General features: G+C 57.9%; 1 protein-coding gene across 1 annotated transcript; it reads left to right on the forward strand.

The window, feature by feature from the left end:
- Positions 1-605: 605 nt before the first annotated feature.
- On the forward strand, positions 606-8,616 carry NODAL (nodal growth differentiation factor). The gene is made up of 3 exons (XM_055325576.1): positions 606-801; positions 5,418-6,115; positions 7,742-8,616. The coding sequence occupies exons 1-3, from the start codon at positions 606-608 to the stop codon at positions 7,892-7,894; spliced, it is 1,047 nt and encodes a 348-aa protein (XP_055181551.1). The 3' UTR covers positions 7,895-8,616.
- Positions 8,617-11,001: the final 2,385 nt, after the last annotated feature.

Below are 11,001 nucleotides of genomic sequence, written 5' to 3' on the forward strand. Positions count from 1 at the left end.
AGCAGGGCACCGAGCAAAGGGAATGAGAGTCCTGGGCTGAAACCCGGGTCTCCCGGAGGGGGAACTGCCAGGACAGGCAGGGACGGCAGGGCACGGACATTACAGGTGACACCTTTATGAGTGGGGAGGCTGCACCTGGCCGACTGTGGGGGGGGGGGGTAGCATCGCAGGCCAATGTGGGGAGAGCCTCCAGGATGGGCCACCACTCTCCACCTGCTCCAGTTGAGCCAGACACCGGCTCGGAGCCTGGAGACACAGGGCGTGGCAGGGATCCGAGGCACGGCGGGGCGAGGAAGCCACAATTCCGACCTGAGAGTTGCAGGCGACAGGCTTGCTGTGCCGCAGAAACGAGGCCCTCGGTACCTAGAGCAGCCGCGCCAGGGTCCCGAGCTTGGCCGGCTCAGGTCCGGCCCGCCCCCAGCAGGTGGTCTCCCTGGGGGCCTCCCCCCACCCCCCGACCCCCACCCCCGGGTGGAGGGAGGTATAGGAGCTCCAGGCTTTCCCGGGGAGCGAGGGAGGGAGGGAGGGAGGGAGGAGGCGGGGCGGCAGCGAGGGCCCGGGATATAAGGGGCGGAGGCGCCGCTTCCAGGCCCCGCCAGCCCAGCATGCACGCCCCCCGGCTGCCCCTGTGCCTGCTGCACGCCTGCTGGGCCCTGCTCCAGGCGGGCGCCACGACGGTGGCCCCGGTGCCGCTGCGGACGCGGGTGCAGCCCTCGTCGCCGTCCCCTCTCGCCTACATGCTGAGCCTCTACCGCGACCCGCTGCCCCGGGCTGACATCATCCGCAGCCTGCAGGCGCAAGGTAGGGCCGGGCCGCCGGGGCCTCCGCAAGGGCGCGGGAAGGGCTGGGGCCGCCGGGGCCGCGGGGCCCGAGGGCGCAGCGGCTGGCGGCGGCGGGGGCGGCCCGGGGGCCCCAGGGCGTTGCGCGGTGCTTGGGGGGCGCAGAGCGCGGTGCGGGAGCGTGGGAGGCCGACTGCGCCGCGGGAGCTGCGGGCTGCACGGGGCGCGCTTCCCCGCGGCGGGACCCCGGGGCCGCCCTTAGAGACTGGCGAGCGCTGGGGGCCCCAGCACGGGCCGCGCGCAGCACGAAACCGCGCGGAGCGATCAATGGGCGCGATTACCGCCGCGTACGTTCTGTCGATTCCTTTTGTTCTTCGCGCCTGTGGGTGACAGCGTGAGGGAGTCTGGCCGCGAGCCCCGAAACCCAGCATGGGGCGCGTCCGTGAGGTCCGGCTGGGAGATGGGGTGCCCCGAGGTCGGAAACTGAGGCGGGCCTGGGAACCCCGCCCAGGCTGGGAAGGTGTCAGCGTCCCCGGGGGCCGGGCCCCAGCCTAGGTTTGGATGGAGGGAAGCCCTCCGCGACCCCCGGGGCCCCGGAGGTCACCCTCGGAACGGGGCGGGCGGCGCGGGCAGGTGGGTGCTGGGCTGAGGGCGCGCTCCTGCGGGGTCCCCTTGCCCCCTGCAATCCACATCCTGACGTCTGGGGTCGGGCCGACCCCCGCCGCCCTGCGCCGGCCTGCGCCTCCCTCCGCGGCTGGGGCCAGACGGCCCGCCCCACGCTGGGGCGCAATCCACATCCGATAATCTGACCTAATTGGCCACCCGCCAGCCCCTTGTGGTCTGGGGCTGGGGGCTCCCAGCTCCCCCGCCGGCCACGTCTGGGGTCAGACAGCTGATGACCCTCTCCCGAGGGGTCATCTGGGGACCAGACGGACGAGGGACATCCGAGGGGCTAGCGGGCTTGGCAGTTACGGGAGCGCTCGGCTCAGGCCCTGCATCCAGAAAGCTGGGTGCGGGGAGTAGGCTGGGCAGAGGGGCCGGGGTGCGGGTGCGCTTTTTCGGTTCATTCGTCCTTCTGGAGAGTTCCAGAAGGTTTGTGGGGGGGGGGGGGGTTGACAGTCTGGGAGAGTGGAAGGAGGGGTGCTGGTCCTTCCAAGCCTGCTTCCCAATTCCTGGTGCCCCCCCCCCCCCGCCTTGCATATCAGTTGACTTCTCTAGTTTCCCCTTCTCTCAAATAGGGGGCTGGCTTTCTGCCTCATTTGTGTGTACAGGTGGTAAAATACAGGACAGAACTACCAACTCACCTTTTCTCAGTTTGTGCAGCGGCATTAAGTACATTCAGTGCTGTGAATGGGCTTCATTTTTTTTAAAAGCAGCAGGAAGAGCCTGCCTGGAGGGACACGGGTGGAGAAGGGATGTCCCCGACGCTCCTTTCCCTCGTGGGTTTATCTGTTCTCCTCGGGAGGAAAGCGGGACGTGGGTGTTGGAGTCTAACCAAAGTGGGTTTGCATCTGCTTGTCCCTGTTGAGGGCTCACCTTGGGTTTTTAGAAGACCTTCAGTTTTCTCACCTGCAAAATGGTAATAGCGGTGGTGAGGATTGCAGGAGACGAGGCTCGGCCGGAAGCAGTTATCGGCAAATATCCTCATCCTAAACGTATCCTATGTTTATAATAACGTAGAGCAGACACTTAGTGTCTTACACCCTCCTTTCCTGCAGAGCCCCAAGTCCTCACTCAGCCTCAGCACCCTGTCTGAGGGGAGAGAACCCAAGGGCATGGGCCCAACCACTTTCTTCTTTAGAATTGGATGTGGGTGGGTGCCTGGGTAGCTCAGCGGTTGAGCGTCTACCTTGGGCTCAGGTCGTGATCCTGGGGTCCTGGGATCAAGTCCCATATCAGGCTCCTGGCACAGAGCCCACTTCTCCCTCTGCCTATGTCTCTGCCTCTCTATGTGTCTTTCATGAATAAATAGGTAAAATCTTAAAAAACAAAAAAGAAAGAACCAGACATGGGTCAAGATCTCACTGGGGCCTGTGGGGCCGACTCCGTTGAGCCCATGGACAGGTTTCAGGGTGTCTGTGAACCCTCTCCGGAGACCAAGCCCTAAGCAAATTTGTTGTACAGGTAGGAGCATTCTTAGCATGTATCAGGCATCAGTGACCCCCAAGGGATGAGGCACCCTGTCCTAACAAGAACCAGAGCCGGACCTAAGAGAACCCAGCAGCACTATTTCCCAAGGAGCCCTTGGCTGGGGGTGGGGTCATGAAGGCAAAGACTCTTCCCACCCTGGGAAGGAGCCCTCCATACACATTGTCCATCCCGGTAACAGATGACTCTGCTCCTCTGTCCAGGTCCCTCGCTACCTATCTGGATACCTTCATTTCTTTCTTTCTTTCTTTCTTTCTTTCTTTCTTTCTTTCTTTCTTTCTTTCTTCTTTTTAAGATTTTATTTATTTATTTGACAGAGAGCACAAGCAGGGGGAGCAGCAGGCAGAGGGAGAGGGAGAAGCAGGCTCCCCGCTGAGCAGGGTTGGATCCCAGGACCCTGGGACCATGACCTGAGCTGAGGACAGATGCTTCACCGACTGAGCAACCCAGGGGCCCCCGGACACCTTCATTTCTACCTTGGACATCGGCAATAATAAGGAAGTGGTTGATGACAGCCAACATGTTGTACTTTGGTTGTGCTGGGCAAGACACTTTCCACACGTTATCTCAGTAAATCCTAACACTCCTGGGAGCTGGATGCTGTCACTATCTCCCTTTTACAGAGAGGGAAACTGAGGCCCAGAGGAGGCAAGTAACCTGCCCAATGTTAAACAGCAAGTGGCAGAATTTGAAGATCACAGGAGGCACCAGAGCCCTTGCTCTGAGCCACGGAGCCAGAACGCCTTCCTTCCTCTAAAAGGCCATTTGTGGATGCTTGAGATAAAAAATCTTTAACTCCTGGTGCAAGTGGCCAGGACACGCTGCAGGTCCCTCCTAACCCCCAGCTGGCTCGGGTGCTGCAGTGGGCCATGGGGGATGCCAGACTCCTCCCCACACCTCTGGGGAGAGTTGCTAGCCAGGGCCCGGTTATTGCCCCCTGCAGGTGCTAATGAGGAGGGAAGTGGAAATTAAGTGAAGAAGAGCAGCTGGAGATGGGCTGGGAGAAGCGGCCAGCAGGCTGAAGCTGGGAACGGTCTTGTCGTGCAGGGTGGATTTCTCAGAGAAATTCACTTACCACCTGACCAAAGATGCTCTATGAGACAATTAAAACAACAAAAAAATGGGGGCTGCCTGGGTGGCTCAGTGGTTGAGCACCTGCCTTAGGCTTAGGTTGTGATCCCGGGGTCCTGGGATCGAGTCCCGTATCGGCCTCGCACACAGCCTATTTCTCCCTCTGCCCATGTCTCTGCCTCTCTCTCTCTCTCTTTCTCTCTCTCTCTCTCTCTCTGTCTCTCCTGTATAAATAAATAAAAATCTTAAAAAAAAGAAAGAAAGAAAGAAAGAAAGAAAGAAAGAAAGAAAGAAACTGTCACATGGTCTTCCCAGAGTGGACCTAAATCAGAGCTCAGTTAGTATTTTTATTCTAAGGGATCATCTAAGGGACTTTTCTTTAGCAACAAACCTTCAAGCCTCTTTATTTCCATGAGGGCTTAGGATAATGCAAGGAGGGGTAGGGGATGACCATTCCCATTGCAAAGAAGAGGAAACTGGGTTTGAAAAAAGTTAAAGGTCACTTTTAGGTGAGCTGAAAATCCACAAAAACATGCTATTCCCGGACGGTGGACTAAATTAGTCCAGGACTAAAATGAATGGAATGTGCTTCCCCATTCCTTTTCATCCAGTTTGGATTGAGTTGTCTTGGGGTTGGAGGGGGGATGTGGAACAGGGCTGGGGGCTGTGTGTGCGCTTGAGGTATCTGCTGCAGGTGTGGGAATGCCCGGGCCAGGGCAGGGATGGGGGGCTGGGAGGGTGTGCTAAGCACCCTGCAGGTAGATGAGAAAGCCCGCTGGGTGGAAAACTGCCAGGTCCGTGCAGAGTCGTGCTTAGAATGCCCGTAGAAGCCTGTGTGTAAGGCTGTCCAAGACTCCCGAAGTTTCTGCCTCTGCCTTGAGGAATGGGTGGAGGAGAGGGTGGCCAGTCTTTGGCTTCTGTTTCTTGTGCGTCCCTGAGCGCGCCGAGGCTTGCCCTTGCAGGATAGGCATACCAACCTCATGTGCCCGTGAAATAGGTCTTTCCGGTGAGAGAATGGAGTCTGGGAAGGTGACTTGCTCAGGGTCACGGGGTGAGGGGAAGCTCAGGGTTTGGCCTTAGAGCAGAGAGAACTCATCTAGCTTCTACCATTTGTTCTCTGGCCACGGAGCGCCTTGGAGGGAGCAGCCCAACCGTGATCTGGAGTTTGAGCTTTGAGGTTGGGCAAATCCAGGTTAATTCTTGGCCCTGGCACCTTGTGCAGGTGGTTTAACCTCTCTGAGTCTCACCTGAAATTGGACTAAAAAGGACTCAGCAATGCCAACTCCTAGGGTTGGGGTGGGGATGGAGAGGAGGCCTGTTAGGTGAAGGCTCCAAGAGGAGCCCTGGGGGTTGTTACAGGGATGAGGCCGCAGGGGGTCCCCACTCACCCCGCTTCCTTCTCCGTCTTTCCCCACCCAGATGTGGAGGTGGACGGACACAACTGGACCTTTGCTTTTGACTTCTCCTTCCTAAGCCAAGTGGAGGATCTGGTGTGGGCTGAGCTCCGGCTGCAGCTGTCCAGCCCCGTGGCCCTTCCCCCCGGCGTGCTCCTCTCCATCGAGATTTTCCACCAGCTCAAGCCAGATGTGGAGCAGGACCCGGCTGCCTGCCAGGAACGTCTTCGGATGGACCTGTTCACTGTCCCTCTGTCCCACGTCACCTTTTCCTCGGGCAGCATGGTCCTGGAGGTGACCGGGCCACTCTCCAAGTGGCTGAAGCACCCTGGGGAGCTGGAGGCGCAGATGTCCAGCGTGGCTGGAGGGTGTCCGCAGCGGCCTCCCACGCCGCCTGTCACCAGCGTGCTCCTCGTGCTCTACTCCAACCTGTCGCCGGAGCAGAGGCGGCTGGGCGGCTCCACCTTGCTGTGGGAGGCCGAGAGCTCCTGGCGGGCCCGGGAGGGACAGCTGTCCTCGGAGAGGCGCCGGCGGCACCGGCGCCACCATGTGCCCGACAGAAGCCAGCTGTGCCGGAAGGTCAAGTTCCAGGTGGACTTCAACCTCATTGGATGGGGCTCCTGGATCATCTACCCCAAGCAGTACAATGCCTATCGCTGCGAGGGCGAGTGTCCTAACCCCGTGGGGGAGGAGTTCCATCCGACCAACCACGCATACATCCAGGTGCGGAGCCCTGCCGAGGGGAGGGGAGGCCGTGGGCTGCTGGATGGGGAGGTGGGGGGACAGGACGCCAGCGTGGCTCGTAAATCACGTGGCCCATTCATTCACTGTTATTCGGGTGCCAGCTCCTATCCAGGCTCCTATCCTGTAGTGATGACCTGTGACAGATCCTCTGAGGGCCTACGTGGAGTGCTGCCCCCTTTGGGTCACCTTGAACGCCTTGCTTCCTTAGGACGTCCTCCATAAAGTTAGGGGTGGAAGGTGTAGCCTAGAAGGCCGCTGCTTCCCCTCAGCTCTGACTTCGAGGAAAGGAAGGTCGGAACCCGGACTTGGGGAATAAAGCAGGCTTCGATTCCTACGTATTAGCCAATGACGCTGACCAAGTTGCTCATTCTCTCTGAGCCTGACTTTTCCCACCTGCGAGAGGGGGGTGGCCGTGCCAGATTTCACAGGAATGTTGTAGGCTTTTTTTTTAATATTTATTTATTTATTCATGAGAAACACAGAGAGAGAGAGAGACAGAGAGAGAGAGAGAGAGAGACAGAGGCAGAGACACAGGCAGAGGGAGAAGCAGGCTCCATGCAAGGAGCCCGACGTGGGACGCGGGACTCGATCCCGGGTCTCCAGGATCACACCCTGGGCTGCAGACGGCGCTAAACCGCTGCGCCACCGGGGCTGCCCAGGAATGTTGTAGGCTTAAACGAGGTGCTAGGTGTACCTAGAGCACATGTATGCCGGCAGGTGTCCGGCACGTCTGATGTTGCATTATCGTTACTAGAAGTGCGTGATTCACTGATGGAATGGGGGCCCTATTAATGGGGCCATGGTTGGGATAACACTGTTCCAGCCGCTGTACTCCTGCTGCCTAAAACGGGAGTTGGACACGGTTTTGTAGGAGAGAAGGCCCACCGGGTTCCACTAATCAGCCTAAGGTCTGAAAGGTGGTGGAGGGGAGCAAAGGGAGAATGAGAAGGAGGGAGCAGGGAATACAGCCCAAAGCGGTGGCCCTGGTATTGGGGTACAGAGGCTCTGGGGAGCATGTGAGCTGAGCTGATGCAAGGAAAACACCAGAGGAGCCAGAGCCCTGTAGGACCTTTCCCGGGCAAAGGCCTGAGCTTCTCCTGGGACTTCTGCTCCACCCACCTACCTGCTGCATGATCAAGGGGCCCCCCAGAGACCCAGAGAGTCCCAACTAGCAGCTCTGACACTAGCATCTGAAAAGACCTCACTGGACCACAGGGACAGGGCCCGGTTCCAGAGTGCCAAGGGATTGTTACCTTTTCTCTTATTGACTCTATTTGCCTTTCTCTGGGCAACAAAGGAAATCCCACAAGAATTTCCGCATGACTCTCTTCTGCTTCATGTTTCTGGAACTAAACCAGGAGTTTCTTGGAATTGGTATGCACTCTAGACTAGAACAATAGGAGGACATGTAAGCTTGCTACTGCTCTACCCAGATACAGCTTTTAGAATCTTCTGTTTAGCTCCTTTTTTTTTTTTCTTTAAACAGCCTGTGAAGTTACTTTATGTGTTGAGTTGATGACATGTTGGCAGGCTGATTTCCTTTATGAGAACAATTTTCTTCTATTTTTGTACCCAGATTTTAACTGACTTTTCTCCCCCCCACAGAGTCTGCTAAAGCGATACCAGCCCCACCGAGTCCCTTCCACCTGCTGTGCCCCCGTGAAGACCAAGCCCCTGAGCATGCTGTATGTGGACAATGGCAGAGTCCTCCTGGACCATCATAAAGACATGATTGTGGAAGAATGTGGGTGCCTTTGAGGCAATCCTGGCGGGGGGGCTGGATTTGCCTGTACCCTGGGAAGTTGGGAAGGTCCTAGAAGACACGATAACCATCGAATGTGATGAGGAGAACCGGAGGGGTAGAGCTTGCTCTGTCTGCCAGGGCTGCGGAGGAAGGGCAGCTCTGCAAAGGCAAGCTCTGTGGAGTCTGGCAAACAGGGAGGCTGCTGTCAGGAGAGAGGGAGGCAAGCCTGTGAGGCAGGCTTGTTGGTTTTCTCTTTACTGAAGAGACAGTGGTGAGTAAAAGCACTGGCGCAAGGGTTCTTGACTTTTTAACCTATGAACCCGCAGAAATTAGAAGCAAACGTTGGGGCATATGTGCATTTATCTGTGAGGTGGGACAGGTTATCCGTAACCTTCATGTATTCTCAAAACTGGTCCTTGACCACCCTCTCCCCTCCGCCAAGATTACGTTCACTGTGTTAAATGAAAAACGATTGGCCACTGTCGTGTCTGGCTGGTTCAGGGAAGCCCCCACATCTCCCGGGCTGGCCAGGGGCAGTGGGCTGGCCTTGTCCAGAGGCTCCCCAGAGTGGGTCTCTGCTAATGAGTCGCACGACAATAAAGACATTGTGAAGTCCTCCTAGGCCAGCTGGTGCCTTTGAAGGGAGAAGCAGGAACTCGTCCAGAGGACTGGCCACGTGGGTCTGCAGGAGTGGAGGCCTCGGACATCCCCACCGTCAGCCCGCTTGGGCAGACACAATCCGAGTCTATTAAAGTTGGTGCCAGTTCACCCCAGTGTCTCGTGTGTGCTGTTAATGAGGCCCCCGTGCCTCCTGTCCAGTGGGGGTGAGGTGTCCTGAGACTTGGGTTATGGTCACGGCTGAGCCGCTGAAAAGCTGGGTGACCTCAGGTGAGTCATTCCTCACTCGGGCCCCTCCTGTAAAGTCAAAGTGGGTGGATCCTGACGTGCCCCTATAAAAAGTCTGTGAGCAGGACCACAAGAGCCACAGGCCCTATGTCATGGGCTGTGCTCTGGGCCTTGTCCCCGTCACCCTGCACAGCTGAGGAAGGCTGCTAAGCCTCAGGCCTGCCGTACCCCCTCTATCGAACCTTCACCAGCTCTTCTGTTGCTCAGGGTGCAAAGTCTGGCTTAATTTCGGGTTCCACCTGACAGCACAGCAGAAAGAACCCCAGCTTTCTTGTGGGACGCTCTGCTACCAAAACACCTGAGCACGGCTTTGCCCCATATATGAAAAGACCCCGAAGGCAGTCATTCTGTTTTTCTCTTTTAGCTGACCTCATTGAGCGTCGCCAGGACAGGGGCCATCTCTGTCAGGCAGCGCGAGGGGGCCATTCCCCCGGGGAACGCAAGTCTATGGTAGTTCTACCCCTGCCTCCCTGGGAAGGCGGCCAACCCGTGCTCTAGGCTGAGGAAACCGATCTCCATGTGGGAACCTCTCCTGACTTTAGATGTGACTCGATTGCAGCCTCGGTTGAGGCAAGGTAGTAATCCAGGCCTAGGCAGAGGTTGGAGAGGCTGGAGCCCGGCCTGGGCTTGAGAAACCTCAATGCCCTGATTCAGCAACCAAGCAGATCCAGCCGCTCCTTTCTTAGGGTGGAAATAGACCTGCCCAGACCACAATTTCAAATCCCCATAGGATTCCGCATCTGACTCAGCTCTGGAAACACCAGAGCTGGGGAGTCCCTGTGAGGGCAGCTTCGCATCCCGTCTATTTCCCTCAGTGAGACCCCGCAGAGGCCCAGGGCCCGACCGCACAGCTGGGAGGGGTTGGGTCAGGAACTCGGCTCTGGTCCCTGGAGCCCCAGGGGCGCCGGCCTTAATAGCACCTGGAGGTTTCTGCTCCCCTACTTTTGGTCAAGACCTAGACTTTGGAACCAAACATTTGGACCCAATTCCACTACCACATGGAAATTCTGGGAAGTGAAAATCCTACCCCGGGGCTTTAGAGCGTCTTCCTTACTAAATCGGTGCCCAACATTTCTTCTGTGACTAGGGCCAAGAAAGAGAAAGTTCAAGCTACTTGTGGCCGCGGCTCGTGGGAGAGTTTACAGTTGGCAGCTCCACTGCCTCAGAGAACAAAGCTCCCTGAGAGGCAGCGCTTCCTATCAGCAGGCGGGGTCCAACGAGTGGAACTTGGCTTTGCTGACTGACCCCTGCTGAGAGCTGTGGGTCTTCCTCGGCGTCTGGGGCCAAGCCTAGCCACGCAGCTTCTTGCTTTGGCCCCCCTGGGCCGGGCAGGCTCCATAACCCAGGGGAAACCCTGCTCCTTTCTTCTGAGAACGAGGTCGGGCCCTAACCTGGGGGCCCGGGAGGGGCTCTCCCAGAACTTGCTCTCAAGGCAAAGCCCCACCGTACTTAGAGCCGCGCCAAGCCAGTGGCTGAATGGGGACAATCGGCTGCCTTGCTGTCCTTGGCTGGGTGGTACCTGGAGAGGAGACAGGACTGGAAGGAGAGAAGCAGAAACACGGGCTACACGGGTGGTGGGAGGCCTGTGCCTCCATCCTCAGCCTCCCCATACCCTGCCCTGCCTCTGCACAGAGTAAAGGACGATGAAGTGCTAGTGGAAAGATTCCTTAGTCCTTCCAAAGGTCCCAGGGCTGGCTGGGGCCGCGGTCTGCAAGCCCACTCCACGCCCAAACTTGCTCACTCCCGAGGGAAAGGAGGCCCAACCGGCCGACCTCTGGCTGCCATGCCAGCCAGGCTGTGCTCCAGTCCTTTCTCGAACTCTTCGTGCCAGGCCCGGGGTTAAGCGCCTTCTGTGAGCCGAGCCCAGCCTCACAGCCACCTGGGAACACGTAGTCCTTAATCCCAGGCTACCCTAGAGAACCCTGGTGTAAGGAATGTGGCCTCGGAGCCACTCAGCTGAGCTTCAAGGCTGGCTCACTCTGAAGCCAGACAACCAAACCTCAACACTGTCCTTGTAGGGAAAACGTTTCAAGTCCACTTTTACTCTGTGGACCTGTTGGCAGCTCACACAGGACAGGATTCTCATCCTCAGCATTAATATGTGAGACTCACTGGATTCGTAATAGCAGTCGGATGCTCCCGCAGCTCCTGGAGTTCAGGACCTCGGGCGGGATGCATTTCTGACAAGTGCCCCTGGGAATGCAGGCAGCCCCCT

The sequence above is a fragment of the Nyctereutes procyonoides genome, unplaced genomic scaffold (assembly GCF_905146905.1).
Source record: "Nyctereutes procyonoides isolate TBG_1078 unplaced genomic scaffold, NYPRO_anot_genome, whole genome shotgun sequence".
In the NCBI taxonomy this organism is placed as follows: domain Eukaryota; kingdom Metazoa; phylum Chordata; class Mammalia; order Carnivora; family Canidae; genus Nyctereutes; species Nyctereutes procyonoides.